Consider the following 25,955-nt stretch of genomic DNA (forward strand, 5'->3'; position numbering starts at 1 on the left):
CCGACCTCGAGTCCCAACATTCCCATGTACGGCAAGTGCTCAGCCGCCTCAGGGCCAACCATCTCTACGCCAAACTGGAGAAGTGCCTGTTTCATCAAAAAAGCCTTCCATTCCTCGGCTACATTATTTCCGATAAAGGCTTGCAAATGGATCCTGATAAGTTATCTGCGGTTCTTCGGTGGCCACGCCCAGTGGGACTACGGGCTATTCAAAGATTCCTGGGCTTCGCAAATTATTATAGACAATTCATTCCTCACTTCTCGACTCTGGTAGCTCCTATGGTGGCGCTAACGAAGAAAGGTGTCAATTCTCGTGCCTGGCCCCCAGCGGCTGACCAAGCCTTCACGAGACTAAAGTCTGCTTTTTCTTCTGCATCTGTCCTTACCAGACCAGATACCGAGAAGCCATTTTTTGTGGAGGTTGATGCCTCCTCCGTAGGAGCTGGAGCGGTCCTTACTCAGAAGGGGCCTAGGGGCCGTACTCTATCTTGCGGCTTCTTCTCCAAAATTTTCTCCCCTGCAGAGAGGAATTATTCTATTGGAGATCGTGAGCTTCTGGCCATCAAGCTTGCCTTGGAGGAGTGGCGTCATCTGTTGGAGGGAGCCAGATTTCCAGTCAGCATCTACACTGACCACAAGAACCTCCAATACCTACAGTCGGCTCAGCGGTTGAACCCGTGTCAAGCCCGGTGGTCTCTCTTCTTTTCCAGTTTTGACTTCCAAATCCATTTTCGCCCTGCCGAGAAAAACATCAAGGCTGACGCCTTGTCGCGTGCTTCGGATGTTATGGGGGAGGACTGTGCCCCAAGATACATCGTTCCTCCTGAGAGACTTGTGCTGGCAGCGCCGGTGGACCTCCGGCAATTACCTCCCGGCAAGACTTATGTGCGACCTGGACTTCGAAAGAGGATTCTGACCTGGGGACATTCCTCTCGTGTGGCTGGGCACCCTGGGGTGCAGCGCTCGGTGGCCCTAATTTCCCGATTCTACTGGTGGCCTGATTTGGTCAAGGACGTTCGGGATTTTGTGCGGTCCTGTACCTCTTGTGCTCGTAATAAGCCCTCACGACAAAAACCAGCTGGTCTTCTGTTGCCGTTACCCGTGCCTACCTGCCCGTGGTCTCACGTGGCTATGGACTTTATTACAGATCTGCCACCATCATCTGGCAATACCGTTATCTGGGTGGTAACCGACCGCTTTTCCAAAATGTCTCATTTTGTTCCTCTGCCAGGCCTGCCGTCTGCTCCACACCTTGCCAGCCAGTTCTTCACATCTTTCGCCTACATGGACTTCCGTTGCACATCGTCTTGGACCGAGGGGTCCAGTTTGTATCCCGCTTCTGGCGAGCCCTGTGTAATCAACTGCAGATAAAACTGGACTTCTCTTCTGCGTACCATCCTCAGTCTAATGGACAGGTTGAAAGAGTTAACCAGACTTTGGGCTGTTACCTGCGTCACTTCGTCTCTGCCCGTCAGGATAACTGGTCCACTTTGCTACCTTGGGCAGAGTTCTCATATAACTCCCTGGATTCGGAGTCTGCTGGTGCATCACCCTTCTTTGTTCTATATGGAAGACATCCACGTCCACCCCTACCTCTCTCCGTGTCTGCTGATGTTCCTGCTGTGGAAGAGTTGGTAACGGACCTTAAAGCTATTTGGGAACAGACTCGTCAGTCCCTGCTTCAGGCCTCTGCCCGCACCAAGACTCAGGCCGATAAAAAACGCAGGTCTCCTCCCATCTTCTCTCCAGGGGATAAAGTGTGGCTGTCTTCAAAATATGTCCGGTTGAAGATTCCCAGCTACAAGCTTGGCCCTCGCTATCTGGGTCCATTTGAGGTGCTGAAGCGTATTAACCCTGTGGCCTATAAGCTGCGCCTTCCTCCCACCATGCGCATCCCGAACTCCTTTCATGTCTCCCTGCTCAAGCCTGTCATCTTGAATCGCTTCTCCCAGCAAGATCCTCCTCCTACTCCAGTGGCGGACTCTACCAACACCTATGAGGTAAAAGAGATCTTGGACATGAAGACGGTGAGGGGGAAGCGGTTCTTCTTGGTTGACTGGAGGGGGTTCGGGCCTGAAGAAAGGTCGTGGGAGCCAGAGGACAACATATTGGATCGTAGTCTTCTGCAGAGGTTCCTCCAGCCTAGGAGGAGGGGGAGGCCGAAGGGGGGGGGGTACTGTCACGGGTGGTCCCGCGACCCACATCGCGGGTCGCGGGCTCACCCATGCCGCCCTGCCCCCGCCAGCGCGCCGCCAGCGCATCTCACCCGTCCCGGCTCCTGGCTCGCTCCCCTCCGCTGTGCGCGCACGTCCCCGACTGCTAGGGCGCGCGCGCGGCACCTTCTCCAAATTTAAAGGGCCAGCGCGCCATTAATTGGCGCTGGCCATATTGCCCAATTCTTCATAAGCCTGCCTCTTCCTGTTACCCTTGCCGGATCTTTGTGCCTCATAGCCTTAGAGAAAGCTTACTAGCGATTATTCCTGCGTTCCCGTGTATTCCTGCGTTCCCGTGTATTCCTGTGTTCCCGTGTATTCCTGTGTGTTCCCGCTCCTGTGTTACCCGAGTTCCTCCGTGTTGCTGTGTTCCGTGTGTCTGTGTTCCCGTTCCCACCTGCCTGGACCTCCTGTTGCCGACCCCGGACTTGGACCTGACGTTTCATCTCTGCCGCCTGCCCTGACCCTGTGCCTGGACCTGTCTACGAGATTGTCATCCGCTAAGGTACCTCGACCTCGGCTGCCACCGTGGGCTAGTCACACCTGGGAACGACCTAGTGGTATCCTGCCGCAGCAAGTCCAACCCGCTTTGCGGCGGGCTCTGGTGAATACCAGGTGCCGCTAGGCTCCGGTTCCGGGTGTTGGCTAGTTACATCTCCCGCGGTGGTCCAGAGGATCCACTGATCCTAACAACGGGAAATGGTGCGTTGCACTCCAGGGTGCCCAGCCACACAAAAGCAATGTCCCCAAGTCAATATTCTCTTTCGAAGTGCTAGCCGGAAATAGGACTTGCCTGGAGGAAGCTGCAAAAGATTCACTGGAGCAGCAAGAACCAAACAATTGCTTGGGAGAAATAATATGCTGAGGAGGCGGTTCTTCCCCATTGACATCAGAGGCATGAGAGAGGGTATCAGCCTTGACATTCTTCTCGGCAGGACATAAGTGAATCAAGAGGTTAAAATGTAAAAAGAAGAGCGACCAGTGGGCTTGCCGTGGATTGAGGCGATGAGCAGTCTGGAAATAAATGAGATTCTTATAATCTGTATACACGCAGACTGAATGGTGGGCACCCTCCAGTAGATAACACCATTCTTCCAGAGTAAGTTTAATGGCCAGTAGTTCACTGTCTCCTATGTAGTAATTCCTCTCTGCAGAGGAGAAAGTCTTAGAGAAAAACCTGCAAGCGAGAGTTCGGCCTTTGGGCCCTTTCTGGGTCAGCACCGCCCCAGCTCTTACTGAGGAGGCATCAACTTCCAGCTGGAAAGGCTTCTCTGTATCAGGCCGAGTGACAACTTCGGCTGGGGTAAAGGCAAACTTTAATTTTGAGAGGGCTTCTTAAGCCGCCGTAGGCCAGACTGTCGGGGATTGGCATCCTTCTTGCTGAGCACCACAGAAGGAGACACATGAAATGCGGGATAAACTGCCAGTAGTGAATTGCAAAGCCCAGGAATCTCCGTATTGCACGTAGTCCTACTGGGCACGGTCATTGGAGAACTGCAGACAATTTGGCAAGATCCATCTGTAGACCCCTGTCAGAGATAATGTAGCCAAGGAAGGAAACACCCTTCTGATGAAACTGACACTTTTCAAGCTTGGAGTAAAGGTGAATGGCTCTTAGACGGCTGAGAACTTGGAGTATGTGGGACCGATGGGACTCTAGGTCCGTAGAGAACACCAGGATATCGTCAAGATAGATCACAACACAGATATATAGCAAGTCTCTAAAGATGTTGTTGATAAATTCCAGAAAGACGGCTGGTACGTTACAGAGTCCAAACAGCATAACAAGGCACTCCAAGTGTGCATCACTCATCTCCTTTGCGGATACGGATGAGGTTGTAGGCCCCACGAAGGTCCAGTTTGAAGAAGACTTTGGCTCCTTGTAGGCGGTCAAACAGCTCAGTATTCAATGGCAAAGGATAGCGGTTCTTGTTAAGACCGCAGTAGCCAATACACAGATGGAGTGAGCCATCCTTTTGGTTACAAAGAAGAAGCCTGCACCAGCCGGAGAAGAGGATTTACGTATGAACCCCCTCTGCAGGTTCTCTTTGATGTAGTCCGACATTGCTGCAGTTTCGGGCACAGAGAGTGGGTACACCCAACCTTGAGGAGGAGACATAACAGGCAGCAGATCAACAGGGGAGTCGTAGGGACGGTGCAGTGGCAAAGGATCGGCTTGCTTCTTTGAAAAACCCTGCAAAGTCCTGATAGCAAGCTGGGAGACGATCCAGAGGCTTGGGGACTACAGAAGAGACCATGACAGGTACAGGATGAGGAACCTTCATGCAGCGAGACTGGGAAAAAAATCCCCAATAAAGAATCTCCCCCATCTACCAATTAAGCACAGGTGCGTAGAGTTGCAACCAAGGAAGGGCCAACAGGAGGAAAGACGTGGACCGAGGTAGCACATAGAAAGACAGTCTCTTTTTATGTAGTGCCTGATTTGCCGGAACAAAGGCTCAGTGTGGTACCGGACCGGATCGGAGAGAATTTGGCCACTGACAGAGGAGATGACCAGAGGCTTCTCGAGGTGGACCACAGGGAGGTGATGCCGGGAACATTCCTGCGGTCTTTGGAAGGCAGGAGCCAAGCTAGGCAAACTTGGCCTTGCACTTGTTCGAGACGATGTGCAACATCCCCCACCGGGGCCTAGCCTTTTCTCGGGGCCTGGAGTCAGCCGGGGCCCGCAGTACCTGAGTGGCTGGCGGTTGCGGCCTAGGAACGCTAGTGTCACGGTGCTTGGTATGGGGAACCGGAGGGCTGTCCTACAGCCTGGCAGGTCTCCAGCAGGGTGGTGTTGGCAAGAAATGATGAGGGAGAGGCTGCTATAGTGGATCTCCCTGGGGGCAACCCTTTAGTGTCTAGAGTATGAGTCTCTGTGTGGTGGACAGGGTGGCGGTGATGATGGCAGCTGTAGTAGCAGGGACCAGATGGAGGCAGAGGTTGAACGAAAACAACTTACAGTTCTTTATTGGAACCGACAGGAACCGCAGCAACGTGCCTTTAACAGAATGGTAGTGGATTGCTGAGATGCAGCTGGAGGAAGCCACAGGAGTTAGATCGCCAGCCTGGATGCAGAGGGCAGGCTGGGAGGTAGCTGTGTCCTAATAGGTAGCTTCAGCTTGTCCTGGAGTGCTTCAGGTATCACCCTTGAAGGTAGGATGATACCCCTTTCCTCACTAACTCTAATCTATTAACTCCACTCTTCAGAGGCAGGGGCTAGGCTCTTCCTGCTCTGGTATGGTATGCTGGCTGAATAGAGTCTGGACTGGGGTAACCCAGTCTGCTTCTTCTGATCTGAGCTAGGCTAAATCTAAACTCTTCTGATGTCCTGCAGACCTTCAGGTCTGACCAGGACTGGTCTCTTCTCCCTCCTGGGAGAGACTGCTCTCTAGAACATTCCTGGCCAGGGGTTTTGTAACTCCCCTGGTCAGGTGGTGGCTGCTCCTCCAATTACATCTCAGCTTATATTAGACAGAATGCAATACAAGTGATTGGATGACAGATCTTCAATCATACAAAACACTTAACTCCTGCCCTGCCAGGCAGGAGCTACCACTGCAATGTCCCCTGTGTGATGTGATGACATGCTGTGGGATGTATTTGCAAGCACTCCTTCGCCATTGCATCGGCGAGGGTGTTGCAAACCCCTGGGGCAATTGAAAGAGCCGCCCTCGGCTCGACTACAGATGGTTGGGGCGCAGAGGTAGATAAGGGCACTTCTGGGAAGTGCAGGCTATGGGAGATGTAGGGACAAACCGCCCATGGTCCTGGAGACAGGCACCTGGGTTGGTGTCGGACTAAGACAAAGTCATGTAAATGCTAAGTATGACAGTTGGTCGCTAACGCCATTAAACCGAACTGTACAGTAGGAAAGGTGTGGTGTCATGTCCTGTAATCCACTCCTTGCACCAAGGCCTGTATATTTGTTATGTAAACACTTCTTCCCTGGCGACAAATATAAAGTGTGTGTATATATGCATTACATTGGCATATGTGACACAATAAGACATTGTACAATGTACAAGTACCTTCTGACTAACATTCTTACCCTTGTATGAGCGGCATCCAGGTGCTATCTCTGTAACACCCCCGGTCCCCTAAAGACCCGCAGTTTACGGACTACCCCCACGTGCAAACCTCGGTTTGAGGGATAAGGTAGCGGTCAGGGTTTTACATAGAGACGGTCCGACACAGCCACACTACAATCTGAAAAGCCTATCAAAGGTTAGTGCAAACTACTGACATAATTGACAGTGTGCATACATTTTGTAAACTCTCATTGGCTTAGGAGCCCAATAGGTACACATCTTAAACGTTACAAACGTTACATAGGTAGGCTACTCAGGGTAGCAGGATACAATGTCTCTTTACCTAAAAAGGAAGGCATTAAGAGTGCAAGCAGAATGTCCATACCTAAAAAGGAAGGCATTAAGTGCAATATAATAAGTAGCAACTTTTCCTTGGAGTATCTGGCAAAAGTCTCACAGAAGGTCTTTAATAGCAAAGTCCATCTTCTGGGTACAGCCCTTGATGTGGGGAAAAGTGCAATAAAAGAAGCAAAGGGTCTCCTCTTTGTATAGAGGGACAGAGTCCTTTGAAGGAATCTCTGCTGTGGCAGAGGAAGGGGTGCTATCATAGCACATGACAGTGGGCAGTTCAAGGAGTGTCTCTTGACTGAGATAAATAAGGGTGAGCGGGCGCTCAGCCCAAATGGGAGTAGCAGAAATAAATATACATATGTACAATATACACAGTATTCACAGTACCTGAAGTGGGCTACAGCCCTTCAGGGGTTAATCTTGCTGCTCAAGAGCGATGGCTGCAGGCATGGAAGCAGGAACTGCAGCATGGACATCATCAGCCTGGGTGAAGAAAGCAGTGTTGAGATCTGTCACCTGAAGACATCTGGTGGTAGAAACTGGAACTGCTGGCATGGAACACCCAGAAGCTGGAGCTGGAACAGCAGGGAGGTCATCTGCGGCGGCAGGCATCTCAGCAAAGGAAGGAGACAGGCACTTCTCTGGCTGACCTTCTGTAGCTGGGGGCGCTGTGCAGCGCATGATGATGACCGCAGGAGCTGTAACTTCTTCACTGCTGACAGCTGAAGGATTGTTGTTCCTGGACTGACCTGTAGCTCTTGGGGGCGCTGTTGCGCTGGCGGTGGTAACCTCTGTAGCTGGCAGGGCGTGCTCACCGGACAGCCTGGGCCTCTTTTCAGGTGGTCCTGGATACTCCGCAGGACGGTCAGCAGCATTAGATAAGGGGTCAGGCCCCTTTAAGAGAGTCCCTTTTGTAGCTGGGCCTCCTATGGGGAGATGTTGGCCCTCTGCAGGGAGGCCGGACTGTACCCCAGCCGGGGCTAAGGGAGATATAGTGACAGTCACTGTGATATAGGCCCTGGGGGCCATGGTACTCACATCCGCGGTGGTCCTCAGGAGGTCCGGAATCGGAGGAGGCAGCCGCTGTGGAGAATCCACCATTGGAGACTGTGTACGGGAGACAGCAGTAAGCGGTGCAGCAGAGGAAGGTGCCCGAGGCTCGTGGGCAAGCCATGCGACACTTGGTTCTTCATCTCGGAGGCTGTGCGGCATGTCGGCAGGACAGGAGACAGCACGTGGAGAAATCCAAGATGGCCGATTAACCTCTCTGATGCTGGATGGCGGAACGAAAACAACTTACAGTTCTTTATTGGAACCGACAGGAACCGCAGCAACGTGCCTTTAACAGAATGGTAGTGGATTGCTGAGATGCAGCTGGAGGAAGCCACAGGAGATAGATCGCCAGCCTGGATGCAGAGGGCAGGCTGGGAGGTAGCTGTGTCCTAATAGGAAGCTTCAGCTTGTCCTGGAGTGCTTCAGGTATCACCCTTGAAGGTAGGATGATACCCCTTTCCTCACTAACTCTTATCTATTAGCTCCACTCTTCAGAGGCAGGGGCTAGGCTCTTCCTGCTCTGGTATGGTATGCTGGCTGAATAGAGTCTGGACTGGGGTAACCCATTCTGCTTCTTCTGATCTGAGCTAGGCTGTATCTAAACTCTTCTGATGTCCTGCAGACCTTCAGGTCTGACCAGGACTGGTCTCTTCTCCCTCCTGGGAGAGACTGCTCTCTAGAACATTCCTGGCCAGGGGTTTTGTAACTCCCCTGGTCAGGTGGTGGCTGCTCCTCCAATTACATCTCAGCTTACATTAGACAGAATGCAATACAAGTGATTGGATGACAGATCTTGAATCATACAAAACACTTAACTCCTGCCCTGCCAGGCAGGAGCTACCACTGCAATGTCCCCTGTGTGATGTGATGACATGCTGTGGGACGTATTCGCAAGCACTCCTTCGCCATTGCATCGGCGAGGGTGTTGCGGATGCTCCTCAGAGCACTCCATAAACCGGATATCACTCCCAGTGGCCAACGAGATGAGTTCACTCAGAGTAGATGGCAGGTCACGTGCAGACATCCTGAAACTTAACTTGTCCCGAAAGTCCTTTTTTAAAATCACAGTCAGGGCTGCATCGTTCCAGGCTAGCTTAGAGGCCAGGGTACAGAACCAAACTGCATAGTCACCAACAGATGAGTCCCCTTGACGCAGGTTCGGCAGTGCAGTCACAGCTGAAGACACCCGTGCAGGTTCCTCAAAGACGGACTGGAACTCAGCGAAGAAGGAGGTGATGTCATTTGTAACTGGGTCTTTCCTCTCCCTTAGGGGAGTAGCCCATGCCAGGGCCTTCCCAGAGAATAGGCTGATGATGAAAGCCACCTTAGACTATTCCGTGACAAATTGAGTCAGCAAAAGCTCAATGTGCAGAGATCACTGGGTGATAAAACTCCTGCACAACTTGGGATCCCCATCATACTTTGAAGGCATGGAAAGTCTCTGCCTAGGTTCGGTGGCAGGTACACAAACACAGTAGCAGAAGAAGCCGCAGGAATCTGACGCTGTTGTTGAGTAGTCATCTACTGCTGCAGCATGGCGGTGACTTGTCCGAGCTGTTCACCTTGCGTGGCAATCTGGTGGGACTTCAAGACCAGAACGATAGTAAGATCAGCCAATTTGGGTAGCAGAACCTGGGTAATGGCCAGTGCTAATTAATGATGCGCTGGCCCATGAAATATTCTGAAGCCTGCGCGAGTGCGCCCTAGGAGACGGGGACATGCACAAAAGGCCGGAGGAGCAGAAACAGTAACGGGGACCAGTAAGGGGTGCAGGCGCGTGTTTGTGGGCAGAGAGGGGCAAGGGTGAGCCCGCAACCCAAGATATTGGTCGCGGAAGCACCCGTGACACATACTGAAGTAAGATCACACAGAAAGTTAAATAGTTGCTGTGCTGGCAATTGCATTTTTTCCAGTGAACACAAGATGGCAATGTAAATGTCAAAATACTATCATATAGCCTTTACCTCGAAAATATCCATTGTATGGGACAAATGTTTATTTTTTTAATGATTTAATGTGTTGCGCTACTGTGTATCTTGATATTTTTTATCCGCTTGAATCTCAAAATTCTTGTTTTGAAAAACAAAAGTAAAGAGTGGAATAAAAAAAATCCTATATGGATTTAAATAAAACCTACCATAGGAGTATAGAAAGAGAAAAGCATACACCTGCCTCAAAATTCATATTCTATGGATATTACAAAGCTAAAAATGAAGTAACTTACCCAAAACTATGCAGTTATAGGCAGATTTCTGACATGATTTCTTCGGATCCCATTATATTTCAGAAAATAGCAAAAAAAATATTGACAATGTTGGGTCTTTAAATGTAGGTTTGTTTCAGGACCTAATAGCAGGGACCATGATGTAAGAAAGCTGTCATCATAGACCATTAACCCCTCAGTGGTCTAATCTGGCCATGGCATCTGAGCAGTTAGCTTTAAGTTTTAGTTGCTGTAAATGAACTGCTCATCTACAGGGAGATCACACAAGCTATTCCATTAATGTATCAAAATTATAATAATAATAATTATTATAATTTAGTGATTTAGCTGTTTAGCAGCTGATAGAGCAGATTACTGGTGGTAGAGTGTCCTAAATAGCCTGCTCATTATGTCTAGGGGGTGGGGGAGAGTATTTTGGCATATTTATTGGCGAAATAATAACTTTGAGTATCAAAAAATACAAATTGGTACTATGCTCACAAACAATTGTAAATATTAAATAAATTTTATTAGTTATGCAAAAAATTATTAATAACAGCAAATTTACATAGCATGGTAGTAATACAATGGGAATACATGATTAAAAACAGTGCATAGCCACATATAGAACAAGCAAAGTGCCATAGGGAATAAAATGAATCAGTATGGAGTAGGAGACCTAGTAACTAGAGGTAGAAGACAGCTATATACAAGCCTTAGCTTGCTTACATGGACAGCTCTAAAACAATACTAGAAAGTCATTACCATACCAGGATACCGGGTGTGCACTGTGTAGCCCCAACACGTGTTTCGCCCACTGGCTTTCTCAAGGGGAGTAATGACTTTCTAGTATTGTTTTAGAGCCGTTCATGTTAGCAAGCTAAGGCTTGTATATAGCTGTTTTCTACCTCTAGTTACTAGGTCTCCTACTCCATACTGATTCATTTTATTCCCTATGGCACTTTGCTTGTTCTATATGTGGCTATGCACTGTTTTTAATCATGTATTCCCATTGTATTACTACCATGCTATGTAAATTTGCTGTTATTAATAATTTTTTGCATAACTAATAAAATTTATTCAATATTTACAATTGTTTGTGAGCATAGCACCAATTTGCATTTTTTGATACTCACATTTTGTGGCACAGGATTTTGCAGTGGCATTTGGATTTGGTGCCCATATCCTTAGCTCCCCCATCTGTTGGATTTGAAATAATAACTTTGTAAAAGTGTCGGAGGAGCTCAGGCAGCTGTGCCCGAGCACCTCACGGCTTCCCTGGAATTGAACCCTTACCGATGTGTGACGTAATAGTATGTCACACGATGGCTGCGGGTGCATGGAGAGGGCTCACAGACTGAGCCCTCTCCATAGCCTGTAAGTCTTTGCTGCATATTGCAGCAAACACTTACAAGTAACACCCGCGATCAGTGCTAGCACCGAACGCAGGTGTTAACCTGTCTATTACCGCCGGCAAAGCTGGTAGTGGCTTCAAAAAGATGGTGGTGCATGGGGTGAAGATCGCTGCTCCCCATGACATCACTGGGGGGCGGCGATTGGTTGCCATAAAACAGCCCCAGGTCTTCCGAAGACCTGAGGCCCTCTCGTTTTAACCCGGCTACAGGCTTCTCTGTAGTCTCATTAACCTTGGTGTTTGAAATGAATTTGCTGTGAAGTCTCAGGACTTCTCTAAGTTGTAGAGTGATTTCCAAATTAGAGAAAGGCACTAGTGCTGATATATGAGGACGAGAGCAAAACTAAGAGACAGGCTCCAGTATCTTAAAAAAGCCAGCTCATACTTTATTGTTAGTGTTAAACATATTTATGCTTGGCTACTGTGATTAGCATAGGCAGAGGTAAATAAGTAACCTCATTGGGTTCTGAGGAATAACTGAGCAGCTCATTGTTCTCTGGTCCTCAGTTTCGATTAAGTCTTCTGCCGTACACCAAGGTCAGCTAGAAACAGAAGCCCAAAACTCACCCATTACCCGTAACTCATGTGGCCTGTTATAATCACTAGGCAGATTATACAAAAATGGAAGCTACGTACACAAAATGGTGGCTAATATGTACTGTAATCTCTCACACTTGGGCTTTGTATATAAGATGGATGGTTCCATCAGCAGCAATTTTTAAATGTATTAATTTATTAAATTATTTCCCTTACAGAACCATTATGCAAGCTCTTATACCTCTTGTTTCAACCCCCTCATCCACATAGACTGTAAGCACTTGTGTCAACCTATCATCCACATAGACTGTAAGCACTTCTGTCAACCCATCATCCTCATAGACTGTAAGCTCTTGTGTCCCCCCCTCATCCTCCTTGACTGTAAGCTCTTGTGTCACCCCCTCATCCTCATAGACTGTAAGCTCTTGAGTCACCCCTCATCCTCATAGACTGTAAGCTCTTGTGTCAACCCCTCACCCTCATAGACTGTAAGCTCTTGTGTCAACCCCTCACCCTCATAGACTGTAAGCTCTTGTGTCACCCCCTCATCCTCATAGACTGTAAGCTCTTGTGTCACCCCCTCATCCTCATAAAGTGTAAGCACTTGTGTCAGCCACTCATCCTCATAGACTGTAAGCACTTGTGACAACCCCTCATCCTCATAAACTGAAAGCATTTGTGTCACCCCCTCATCCTCATGAACTGTAAGCTCTTGTGTCACCCCCTCATACTCATAGACTATAAGCTCTTGTGTCACCCCCTCATCCTCATAGACTGTAAGCTCTTGTGTCACCCCCTCATACTCATAGACTGTAAGCTCTTGTGTCACCCCCTCATCCTCATAGACTGTAAGCTCTTGTGTCACCCCCTCATCCTCATAGACTGTAAGCTCTTGTGTCACCCCCTCATACTCATAGACTGTAAGCTCTTGTGTCACCCCCTCATCCTCATAGACTGTAAGCTCTTGTGTCACCCCCTCATCCTCATAGACTGTAAGCTCTTGTGTCACCCCCTCATCCTCATAGACTATAAGCTCTTGTGTCACCCCCTCATCCCCATAGACTGTAAGGTCTTGTGTCACCCCCTCAAACTCATAGACTCCAAGCTCTTGTGTCTCCCCTTTATTTTCATAGACTGTAAGCTCTTCTGTCATCTCCCGCATCCTCATAGACTGTAAGCTCTTGTGTCAACCCTCATCCTCATGGACTCCAAGCTCTTGCGTCACCCCTTCATCTTCATAGACTGTAAGCTGTTTTGTCGCCCCCCCTATCCTCATAGACTGTAAGCTCTTATGTCACCCCCTCATCCTCGTAGACTGTAAGCTATTGTGTCACACCCTCATCTTCATAGACTGTAAGCTCTTGTGTCACCCCCTCATCCTCATAGACTGTAAGGTCTTGCGTCAGCCCCTCATCCTCATAGACTGTAAGCTCTTGTGTCACCCCCTCATCCTCATACACTGTAAGCTCTTGTGTCACCCCCTCATACTCATAGACTGTATGCTCTTGTGTCACCCCCTCATCCTCATAGACTGTAAGCTCTTGTGTCCCCCCTCATCCTCATAGACTGTAAGCTCTTGTGTCACCCCCTCATACTCATAGACTGTAAGCTCTTGTGTCACCCCCATCCTCATAGACTGTAAGCTCTTGTGTCACCCCCTCATCCTCATACACTGTAAGATCATGTGTCATCCCCTGATCCTCATAGACTGTAAGCTCTTGTGTCACCTCCTCATCCTCATAGACTGTAAGCTCTTGTGTCACCCCCTCATCCTCATACACTGTAAGATCATGTGTCATCCCCTGATCCTAATAGACTGTAAGCTCTTGTGTCACCTCCTTCATCCTCATAGACTGTAAGCTCTTGTGTCACCTCCTTTATCCTCATAGACTGTAAGCTCTTGTGTCACCCCTCATCCTCATAGACTGTAAGCTCTTGTGTCACCTCCTTTATCCTCATAGACTGTAAGCTCTTGTGTCACCCCTCATCCTCATAGACTGTAAGCTCTTGTGTCACCCCTCATCCTCATAGACTGTAAGCTCTTGAGAGCATGGCCCTCACTCCTAGTGTTCCGTATGACAGTTTGTACTCTGTAATGTAATATTATATTTGTATGTGTCACCTTTGACTTGTAAAACGCCACGGAATATGAAAGCGCTATATAAATAATTCTTTTTTATTCTTAGACACAGATATCTGCACCAAGAACATCAAACACGGAATCAAAATGAAGTTTTACTGATAAAAAAACACAACCACTGACCCTTCAAGGAAAAATAATTTATGAAAAATATTTTGAAAACACTCAAAATAGTTAAAACTTTATAAATGTTTGATAACATTTACCAGAGGCAATAATAACATGTATAAAATAGACACCGTAAGAAAAACCTGTGTATATTTTCACTGTATGCAGTTAGATAACATTGATATAAAGGTTTGTATGGTTTTTCATTGTTTTAATGTTTTTTTTTTTAAGGTGAACCAATGTCTCTTCCCCCATCCTGCCGGACACGGATGGGGGATGTACACGGAGCCCGTGACGCGTGCGCTGTGTGCCAACCATGACACTGTCTCTCTTCCGTAAACACCGGCATCTGCGCGCCTCAGCCAATCACAGGGCGAGCCGCAAATGAGGAACTAACACAGCGGCCAATCCTACGCTACTTGTTATTCACAAACATGTGTTGTACGTAGACAGCGCTACGGGAACTTCCAGCCAATCAGGAGGCCGTTGTCATCGCTCAGCGCTCCGGCAGCTCAGTGACTGATGAGTGGCCGGCGCTGTACGTAGTCTCCCTGCTCGCCCATGGCTTTCTGGAGGAGAGCAGACTCCCTGCAGCTGTCCTCTAAGGAGAGGTAAGTGGCCGCTGAAGCCAGATAGACATTGGGGCGGCCATGAGGCTGCGGGGGCTCTGGGACAGTGTAGGGATTGTGCTTGTCAGTTGTACAGCTGGATAATTGTATGGCGTGTGCTTTATATATACAGTCAGCAGGGGGCGTCTTATAATTGTAAATGTCACTTAAAGGGGCTGTACACCAATTATTGCTTAATAATTGTCTTCCTGCTGGATCCCCAAGTCTGACCCATTCAGTCCTGTGAGACTTACTACCTCTGATACCGAGCAAATCACCGGCAGTCTGAAAAGTCCCATATTCCCACTCATTCTGCTGATCATTGGAGGACCCAATAGTCAAACACAGAACCCCCCAAACACAGCAGTACTGGAGAGGCCAGGATGGGCGGCATTCAGTTCTACAGTGTGGGCACTTGGCCTCTGAAAGGGTCACCCTCCCCACTCTATAACACCCCCAAACCCAAGTAATAAAAAGCACAATGCAGAATAGTGAGACACAATCACATGTCCTCTGACCTCGTGACCCTGTGAGATTGTCACACTCTACAATGCTGATTGGATGAAGGAATTCTTTATGGAACTTATTATCGTGTGCTGCTGTCTATTATGTGTGGAGCAGGATATTATTATTAATATAAGAGGTGTGTGTTATAATACTCGGGGTATAATGACATCCTGATGAACAAGCCCATTCCACACAGTCAGGAAGTATATAGTCTAACAGAATGCTGTATAGTGTGACCATGTTTACATATATTTCCTGACTTTCATTATCTTTGTGTGGGCAGTTTAGTATTTGTAAATTATTCTCAAAATAGGCAGGAATTCCTTGGAAGGCTTATTTATTCCCAACATCCAGTTATGTGTCATAGCAGTGGAGGAGGGACTGAGAATCAACAACCTGACCAATGAGGAGACAGGAGGTGTGTCTCAGACAACTTGTAGGTAGGGAGCTCGGTGAAAGATGACATTCAGTCCTAATTTATTAGAGCAGATAAGTACTGTGGTGGGTAATGATCACCTATAGGGACTGACTTATGTGTCATTCATGAGCGTCTGCCGATGCTGTCTATAGGAAGCATCATTGTTTACTTTCTGCGGATAAAACCCGGACCTTAGTCATGTGATGCCATGCACCTGTGTGATATCACATGACCAGGGATATAACAAGCCGTGCACCTGTGTGGCATCACATAACCAAGGGTATAACAAGCCATGCACCTGTTTGACATCACATGAGCAGGCATATAAAGAGCCGTGCACCTGTGTGACATCATATGACCAGGGATATAACAAGCCTTGCACCTGTGTGACATTACATGACCAGGAATATAATGACCCATGCAGGTGTGTGACATCACATGACCAGGGATATAACAAGCCATGTACCTGTGTGATATCACATGACCAGGGATAGAACCATGGATAGATGTCCTACCCTGCTAGAGGAGCTGCGCACCCTCGTCAGAGAAGCCGGAGTTCTGTGCATGTGCAGTAGCTCCGGCTTCGGAGCAGTGGCGAAGATGTCTGGGTAGGAGGAGAAAAGAGACTACTGGGGCGTGGAGTAGCCGCGACGTGTAGCTTCATGTCCGGCTACTCCACGCCCCAGTAGCCGCTTAAGAAAATTTACATATTAGGGTATTAAAGTTTAAAAAAGAGAGCGGGGACATGAGGATTAGCTCACGTCCATTACATCCACCTACCACCCGTTCTACCTTTTAGAGGTAGAATCGTGGTGGTAGGTTCCCTTTAAGGACAATTCCATAATAGCAGATTGGTCTTTTTTTTTTTATTAACATTAGAGCAACACAGAAAGTTAATCCATTAAAGTAACGATAATTGGTCATAATCTGACACTGAGAAGCTGATGGGATATAATAGAAATACACTTATTGCTGGAGACACAGACGAATAAGATGAGGAGCCAGCGATATAATGTACTTATATACTTCACCTCCATTAGCAAATGTGCAAGGCAAGAAATTAATTCAATGTTCTGTGGTGTTCAACATTACACTTCCCATAATCCCTGATCTGGAAGGAGAAGAATGCGGAGTGTCCCAATTATTTTATATTGATGGTCTTCTTTCAGGTATAAGGGAATTTTTTGCATTCAGCCAGAAAATCCCCTACAAATTACAACAGAATTTTTTTTCCAGAATAAAATATTCTGTTATCATATCCATGGAATAAAGGGTCACTATGAGGTTGGTGGCTGTCAGACACCCAGCACCCACAAACTTCAGCTGTTCTCAGGAGCTGATAACAGAGAATGGGACAGGAAGCAGAGCAGGTTACTGCAGAGCATCTGCCATTTCTTTTAGCGGTAAGTACTGGGAATAAGTTTCCTGCTACAGTCCACCCAAAAAAATGAAGGCACAGAGGCAGGGGGGGGGGGGTTGCAGACTCAGTGGAGAGGTACAAATGTGAATAAGCATGTGTTCTCACCTTAGTCCATATGGATATAATGTATTTCTACAGAGTGAGCAGGGATGGACCTAACATATGACTGGTGCAGTGGGATTCTTCAACTATATTTTATTGTACGACACGTTTCCGCTCAGGACTTGAGCCTATATCAGGTGTAACGTGTTGTGTCGCCTAAAACAATAAGGGTGATGCCACACATGGCGTTTTTAGTCCGTTATCCCCAATTATCTTAATAAATAAACAGAATGTAAGCAGCCAATCGCATGGAAAACGTTCAAAAACTCATGCGTTTTTAAATGGACTGCGCTGTCTGCTTCTTGTTCCGTTCTCTGTGTTTCAGCTTCTGAGAACGGCTGAAGAGTGTGAGTGCTGAATGCAACCAATCTGGTACGGAGGTCTTATTCTATGGGTATGATATGGGGATTTTCTGGATGTAAACAAAAATTCCCTTGTATCTGAGATAATGTAAAGGGATTTTTCTTATTTGATATCGGGGATTATGCAAAGTGTGACATGTTGTGAATTGGAGAACGTTGTTTCTTTCTTTGCACATTTTGTAATGGAGTTGAACTAGAGGTACATTATATCATTTGCTCCTGATCACATTTGTCTTTGTCTCCAGTAGGATGTGTATCTCTATTGTATCTCTTCAGCTTCTCTGCTTCTGATTAACAATTATCGTTGCTCTAATGCAGGGGTAAGGAACCTATGGCTCAGGAGCCAGATATGGCTCTTTTGTTGGCTGCATCTGGCTCTCAGACAGATCTTTAATAAATAGTGATGGCTGCTGTGTGTGTCTTAGACTGATCACTGGGACACAGGCAGCGATGTTACTGCTGCCTATGTCCTTTGCACGACACAGGCGCCATCACTGCCATCGTCTGGGTCAAAGAGAAGAGCGTGGGAGCGATGAGGAGCTGGCTGCTGGGAGTGCTGGTATGTAAATATTCTTTTCTTTTTTGCAACCTATCTACCAGGGGGCATGTGCTGTGGCTACCGATCTACTTGGGGGCATATGCTGTGACTGCCTATCTACTGGGAGTATGTGATGTGGCTACCTATCTAATGGGAGCATGCTTTGGCTAGCTATATATATTCTGGGGGCGTGTGCTGTGGCTACCTATCTACTTGGGGGCATGTTCTATGGCTACCTGGGGGACATGTGCTATGGCTACCTATCTACTGGGAGGCATGTGGTGGGTGTCAGGATTTGGAATAGGGAACCCCCTGGACCACCGTGGACAATGATGTGAGCAGACACCTGGGACCAGAATGTAAGTGGCACCCAGTCTTCACCAGAGCCCACCAGTCTACAGCGTGGTACAACCAGGTCATTCCACAGGCGCGACTTGTGCACTGTGTTTCCAAGGTCGAGGTACAGGATCACTAGGCAGTCTCGTAGTCAGGAACAGGCAGACCGTCAAGGCAGGTGGCAATTATGCGTGGTCGGGGATGGAGCAAGAGATCAGGGCTGGCAGCGGAGGAGCTGAATCAGTAACATCTCTGAGGTCACAATGGGAGGTCAACACTTGGGAAGGTAACACTGTGGATAGCTTCCTCATAGGCATGAAGCACTAAGATCCGACTGGGAATGCTTGGAGCCACCGGTCTTTATATATAGGAACCTGGGAAGTGGGCAGCGCCGATCAGCGGGGCACTGGCCCTTTAAATCCGTGAGTGCCGGCACGCGCTGGCCAGCCAGGACGGGAGCCGGAAAGTGGCGAGTTGACTGAGCTTGGAAAGGGGCACCGGAGAGGGGCATGGGTCCTAGATCGCAGGGGCACCCGTGATATTGGACTACCTATCTACTGGGGGGCATGCGCATATGGTACGGCCCTTATAGAATAACATTTTAAAATATGTGGCGTTCATGGCTCTCTCAGCCAAAAAGGTTCCTGACCCCTGCTCTAATGGATTAACCCGCTTAAAAGGGAACCTGTCATCAGGATTTCAAACACTAGAAACTCTGCAGAAAGTCAGCTATTGCTCCAGATTCTAATTGAGGATTTGAACCTTTGCTTTGCTTGTTCTCTCTGTAGGATCCACCCGTGGGTTTAGCTTCCATGTACTGTACAGAATACTGCTGTAGCAAGATGTTTACAGTGGAAGCAATTAGGGAAGTGGCAGAGCGCCGGAAAGCGATGAAATGTTACTCTCACTGGTGTTTCTAGACAGAGATAGAAGTGGATTTAGAAGGAATAGGAAGTATAAAAGTTAACTTTTACTTTTCCTTCACTTTTGGCTTTGGAAAAAGAAATGCTGCATATACACTGCAAATCAAATTTAAGAACAATGTATGAGCCCTTGATTTAAAAAAAATAAATAAAAAATTGTCATTTGATGGATGTTTTTTTTTTATAAGAGATGCAATGTACATCAACAGGAGACCTTTAAAAAAAATGTGATGGTCATAATTAGAGAACAGCAATGACTGTAGCACAGAAAAAGATTATAACAAAACTTTCTCAAGGTTACAACCATCACCAATCAGTAGGGAGTGCACAGGACTTTGCTCTGAATGACTTCAGCCCATCTGCAGGCACAGGACATTGCTAGTCTCTCACACTGCTCTGGTGCTTGGTCCCCTTTTCTGCCAGTCTCCTCCACAGTTCTGTTGTGCCCCCGGACCACTGTTATAGATCCTGTCCAGTCTCATACAGACTCCAGGCTGCCATGGGAACAGTGGTCTATCCCGGCCATGGCAGCGGAAGGTAAATGGTTAACACCCATGATCAGTTCCAGCGGTGGGTGTTGGCTGCTCAATGCCTACTTAACGGTACGTCATAATGGGTCGAAGGGGCTATTTGATCCGGTTTGGATGTGTTTAAATTTATTTGAGCAGTCTAAAGGGAAGGAAATGTCAAGTGCTTTACCTCTAATTTTTCCTTCCTACATTGTTGTTGTCTGTTTTTTTTAAAGCAACAAACATCTAAAAGTAGAAATGTACCCTAATGCTGACTGTGAGTTCACCAATGGTGTCCAGGAGACCTGATTGACTGTAATTGGGTCCATTAGTTGGTTCCTGTTATCTTTATGGACATCATTATTGTTCTGAACTGTTGAGACAATGATGGTTACATGAAGTCAGGGCTGAAGCAGTCTTCCTGACGGTACATGACCCTGGAAAGATATAAGTTGTTGTAAAACCAACACACGGCTTGGTGTAAGCTGCAGTATGGTATTTCTAGGATAGGGAAAAGGTGCGGGAAGCTCACAGAAATCCACATTTCATGCTAGACCTACTGGTGTATGAAATATAGATGGTGTCCCCTATGCTGCCCGCACATGAACGTGGCCAAAATTGGCAGTGAAAAGCAGACGATTTCTTCCTTTTTTCACAGAACATTAAAATAGTGTTATGGTTATAGCAATAATTTATACAGTTTCCTGTTATGACTAATCCTTCAGTCCCCCGTATCTTTTATCATTTTTAGTTGCCCAAATATGCAAATTTACTAAAGAGGCGTTGTGGAGGTGGGGTGTGGAGTAGCTAGAGCTGAGGCTACATGGGGCGGCTACTCCACGCCCCAGTAGCCTCTTGCAATCCGCCTACCAAGCCATCTTCAGTGTGCAGCTCCTCATAGTTGTGCGCACTCGTCCGCGGTGCCTGGTTATGCTTGGCTTTGGAGCCAAGACCGGGCAGCTGCCAGCCTGCGCATAAGCAGAACCTGGCTTTGCGTAGCTGCTCGCTGAAGAAGGCTTTATAGGCAGATCACAAGAGGCTACTGGGGCGTCGAGTAGCAGCGCCCTGTAGCCTCAGCTCTGGCTACTCCATGCCCCAGTAGCATCTTCAGTAAATTTCTAAGTAAATTTGGGCAATTAAAACCTATAAAAGATATGGGGGACTAAAGGATATGCCATAAAAGGGCTATACTTATATAGATTACATGAACCTGCCATCGGATCTACCTTAAAGGGAACCTGTCACCAGGAGACCCATTTTTAGCACTCCCCCAGTCCCCACAGAGCATAGTACATACACTGCCAAAGTGTTTTTGTATAAAAAATTGGTTTTACAGAAAAAAAGATCTGTTATATTGTACCTTTCATTAGCATCTGCTGTGTGACTAGGCAGTTGCCTTTTGGGAGGGGCTGGAAAGGAGGAGTTCCCCCCCACCCTTGGGGAACAGCTACTCCATGTGACCTTTTCAAATATATGAAAACACCCATCACTGGGCTTAGTGTCGCCCCCTGCTCCTCTACAGCCAATCCCGAGTGTGGGGAGTTATTCATATATTTGAAAAGGTCACATGTTTCCCAAGGGTGGGGGGGAATTGCTCCTTTCCAGCCCCTCCCTTTTGGCAACTGCCTAGTCACACAGCAGATGCTAATGAAAGGTGCTATATAACATATATTTTTTTCTATAAAACCTATTTTTATACAAAAACTCTTTGGCAGTGCATGAACTATGCACTGTGGGGACTGGAGGAGTGCTAAAAATGGGTCTCCTGCTGACAGGTTCCCTTTAAGGCAGCCTGCAGGCAGCCTGTTATAGAGCAGGTGGAACTGAAATGACTGTACACAGTGTGCTATATGCAGGCAGCATGTTATAGAGCAGGAGGAAGTGAATATATGTCTTATATGGCAGCAGCATGTCATTAAGCGGGACAATCTGAGCAGATTATTCATGTTCAATTTGATGGGTTCGCTCGAAATCTGTGTTTGTTTGTTTTTTTTTTCCTTTCAGCTTCATTAAACAATTTTCACAATTACATTGAGGTCTGTATTTACTGTGCTTCTAGTAACATGTCCCAGGGCTACTTAGGATCTATGTGTTCCAAAACTTAGTATGATGCATTACCATGTCTAGTCTTTCACAGTGTTTGTTCCGTTATTTATAGGATTGTTGTGCTTTTGTATGATATTTCATAATGATAGATTTACTACTTATTGCGGTCATATATAGAGCAAACAAAGATGAGAACACTTGTCCTTTTCATATACATAATGTTTTTCTTTCTTCTTGTAGGTTCTCGTTGTTGCTTTTGGACTTGGAGGAATACTTTTTTGAGCAGCATTTAGCACATCATATATGTAAAGCAGGAGAGGGGAGAGAGAGGTAAGGTAATTAATAGGCTTGATCTAAATCCATGGGACTAGTGCACATATTATTTTAGAGTACAATTAGATTTTACATGGGATCTCAATTTATTGAAGATGCTGCAGTAAAGCATCTAGTTAAGCAAGGTGGAGAGATGTGTGGGGTAAATTTACATAGAACATTCTTCCCCCATTCTCAAAATGTGCAAATGTTTTTTCCCTTAGATTACTGCGGTAGTTGGCATTTTTGGAGTTAACAAATCAAACATGCTGTGTATATATAGATAAAACCTTGGAAGGTTTCAAAGAGCTTGTCCAGAAATGTATACACCACTTTGAGATGAGGATGGTAGACAAAACATAGGTGCAAGACCCGAGTGTAATGTGTGCAGATACAAATCAAATAGTGGAATGAGCTCAATTGAACTCTCTCCTGTCTAAACCTGTGTACGTTGAACAATCGGCTACTATGATTCGAGGGCCTGAGAGGAGGGGCATGACTCCAGGAAGTGTGAGAGGAGGGGCATGACTCCAGGAAGTGTGAGAGGAGGGGCATGACTCCAGGAAGTGTGAGAGGAGGGGCATGACTCCAGGAAGTGTGAGAGGAGGGGCATGTACATCAAGCCTTCAGACACCGTATTGATAGATGATGGTATCCGGTGCTCAGATGCAGGTGATGTGGAGTCAGAATAATGTGGGAAAAACACTGGGGGTTATTTATCTTGTTTTTGGGCTTTTGGCTTAAAAAAGTGGCCAAAAAAAATTGCAATGAATTTTTCAGGGGTAAAAAAAAATGGCGAGGCCTGCTACTCAGAAATATTTTTTTTACTCATCTTGTGATTATTAAAAAAAAAACAACTTCACAGACAGCACTGAGAGATTCAGTAAAGGGGCTCTCCGAGACTACTAATAAATTATGGACCGGCTGGGGCGGGCTTTAAAAAAAAAAAAACAAACAAAACCCCCCCCCCACCCAAAAAAATGTGTACTCACCTCTTCCATCGCTCCCGGTTTTCCACGCCACGGTCCATCCAATCCGTGTCCCTGAAGCTGCGCTCGGGGAGCTTTCGGCCGGCCCGGCCACTCTCATCCGTCACCATATCCCAACACCTACAATGCTGAGAGATAGGGAGGGAAACCACTGCGTTAGGATATGGTGACGGATGGGAGTGGCTGGGCCTGCCGGTAGCTCCCCGGGCGACAGACCGCGACAGAGGATGTGAGTACAAGTTTATTTAAAAAAAAAAGAAAAAAGCCTGCCCCAGCCTGTTCCTAATTTATTGATTACTGATAATCAATATGTGCGGTCACACATACTGCTAGCACTGTGTTTACAGTTGCAGCGCAAGCATATGGGGGTGGGCCTGGGCCCGATCGCTTATATACGTCCCGTACATTAGCGCAGCGTTTGACTGCATGGCTCCAAAGGCAATCACATGTAGCCTACCTAATGATATAGAACCCCATTGACTTTTATCTACAGAATTTGTGTTGCCTCTAAGCCTCGGCACAAACAAATGTTTATATCAATGAAAAAAGTAGAAAAAAAAAAACCCGGACATTGGGGCACGTCTAAGCCACCTGATCTGGGGTAAACTTAACTGATATCAATTATATTTTACACTGTTATTGTTTATACCTCTAGACGCCAAGTGTGAGATATCCCAACTTGGTTGTCTACAGCTACTCAGAAACATTATGGTCTTTCATTGTTTTTATTTTATCCTCAATGTATAATTTGGTCTTGATAGCTTTTAGTTGTATACAAGGCACAGTAATCTGGAATATGTTCTGCAATACATAGTGTCCCATCTACAGGCGGCATGTTGTAGAACAGGAGGAGCTGAGCAGGTTGTACGCAGTGTCCTATCTACAGGTGGGATGTTGTAGAGCAGGAGGAGCTGAGCAGGTTGTACGCAGTGTCCTATCTACAGGTGGGATGTTGTAGAGCAAGAAGAGCTGAGCAGGTTGTAGGCAGTGTCCTATCTACAGGTGGGATGTTATAGAGCAGAATGAGACGGCTGTATTACTTGCAGCTCTTTGTGTATGTAATAGAGGGGAGGCAGTAAATCACTGATTAGACCATTTATGATTTCTTAACATTAAAGAGCAGAGATTCCAATGACAAGTTATACAGATTCATGATGCCTGCAGATCATACTTCAATTTTGAATGAAAGGTTTTCCTTAAAAAAAAAAAAAAAGGATCTTTATAAATAAACATGATAATTTTGCCTTTGACATTTACCGTGATTCACTTATTTTACTCAGAAGCGTAAGCGGCTCCCTGAAAATCTGCTCAAAATCTCTCATATTTGAACCTGATAAAATTGAAGAACCAATACTTAAGGTAAGTTGTTTTTTTCCAGAATATATATATTTCAGTAATGTAAAAAAAATTTATAATGCAATATTTTTCAATGGTTGTTACAGATTGCACTGCGAGATTGCTTAAAAATTGAAGTGGAAGATGGCGAAGATCTATTCAGAAAGTATGGACTTTAGTAGTTTTTTTACGATGATATAATGTGTGATACTAAGTTTATCATTTTTTTTTAAATCCCTTTTTTTTTCATTTTTAGCAATAAGCACAAGCGATTTACTGTTGCATTCAATCAGGTAAATTTTATTTGCTGACAAGCAAAATTTTATTCACAGGCTCCCACAATATCCTGTACGAGGGAAATTCATAATGGGGCAAATTTTCTAATAGTGACCTGAAGTGTGTATATGGTACAATTATCATAATGCTTATTAAAAAACCTTTTGTAAAATCCCTCTTGAGCAACGCTCTAACTGAGCATCATTAAAGGGAACCTGTCACTAGGGAACTCATTTTCACTAAAGACAGGTTGCAGAAGCCCATGACACCTGCAGTGCAAATATGTCTTTCAAATTTCTCTAAGCATTTGTATTACAATATAACTTACCTTGCACCCTGACAGAATCCTCTGTGTAGTCCCAGGGTTTGGGCTTTGGTTTGGATGCATTTCAAAAAACAACATATGACTTGTCTCTGCTGGGTACTCCTCAGCTCTTGCCCCCCCCCCCACCCCTTGTGCTCCTGTACAGCTCCTCCCTCCCCCACTGATGGCAGCTCATCAGGCTGTGACCTCTGTGAAGGAGCAGGAGGGAGGAGCTGTGCAGGAGCACAAAGCTGAGGGGTCTGCAGCACAGACAAGTCACATATTTTTTGAATTGCATCCAAACCATCAAGGATTCTGTCAGGATGCCATGTAAGTTATAACACACAATTATATTGCAATGCAAATGCTTAGAGAAGGAAGAAAGGCAGATTTGCAATGCAGGTGTGATAAGCTTCTGCAAAATGTCTTTAAGGAAAATAAGGTTCATGGTGACAGGCTCCCTTTAAGGAAAACTCGGGTTGATGACAGGAGAGAGATCTATGAAAAATTACCAGTGAAGGAAAATACACTGGAACATCTGCTTCATCAATTATGCAGAGTATTTGTTTTATATGTGATTCTTAATTGTTTGTTTGTGTTCATTTAGGTTTATCTCATCAAAGAACAAAACATTGTTTCTCCATATAAACTAATGCGTGTAAGTTCTATTCTTCTCTTATTTGTACCTCCGCTGTGTTTTACCATGATGTTCATTTTGTAGGCAGATTTCTCTTTCTCTTCTAAGTATTCTGTCTTTTCAGCAGCTCATCTCTCACAAAAACCCCAGTTCTGTTAATAAAATTTCCAATTTGTTTGGATGTGTCGCCTTTGATCTGCCTAAAATCACTCTGCTTTGACCCAGAGTAGCAGCATTGTGGTTCAGATTGAGAGTACATAGCAAGACTGAAACCTGCTGAATAA

At 46.3% G+C, this 25,955-nt stretch overlaps 1 protein-coding gene across 1 annotated transcript in view; it reads left to right on the plus strand.

Moving 5' to 3' along the window:
- The first annotated feature begins 14,472 nt into the window (after window positions 1-14,472).
- Window positions 14,473-25,955, plus strand: part of NSMAF (neutral sphingomyelinase activation associated factor) — a 48,718-nt gene continuing 37,235 nt past the window's right edge. The window contains exons 1-6 of the mRNA XM_072151849.1: window positions 14,473-14,660; window positions 22,059-22,148; window positions 24,400-24,478; window positions 24,562-24,620; window positions 24,711-24,747; window positions 25,642-25,692. Coding sequence (XP_072007950.1) covers window positions 14,611-14,660; window positions 22,059-22,148; window positions 24,400-24,478; window positions 24,562-24,620; window positions 24,711-24,747; window positions 25,642-25,692 — 366 coding nt within the window. The 5' untranslated portion in view covers window positions 14,473-14,610. The remainder of the gene's footprint in view (window positions 14,661-22,058; window positions 22,149-24,399; window positions 24,479-24,561; window positions 24,621-24,710; window positions 24,748-25,641; window positions 25,693-25,955) is intronic.

The sequence above is a fragment of the Engystomops pustulosus genome, chromosome 5 (genome assembly GCF_040894005.1).
Source record: "Engystomops pustulosus chromosome 5, aEngPut4.maternal, whole genome shotgun sequence".
In the NCBI taxonomy this organism is placed as follows: Eukaryota; Metazoa; Chordata; class Amphibia; order Anura; family Leptodactylidae; genus Engystomops; species Engystomops pustulosus.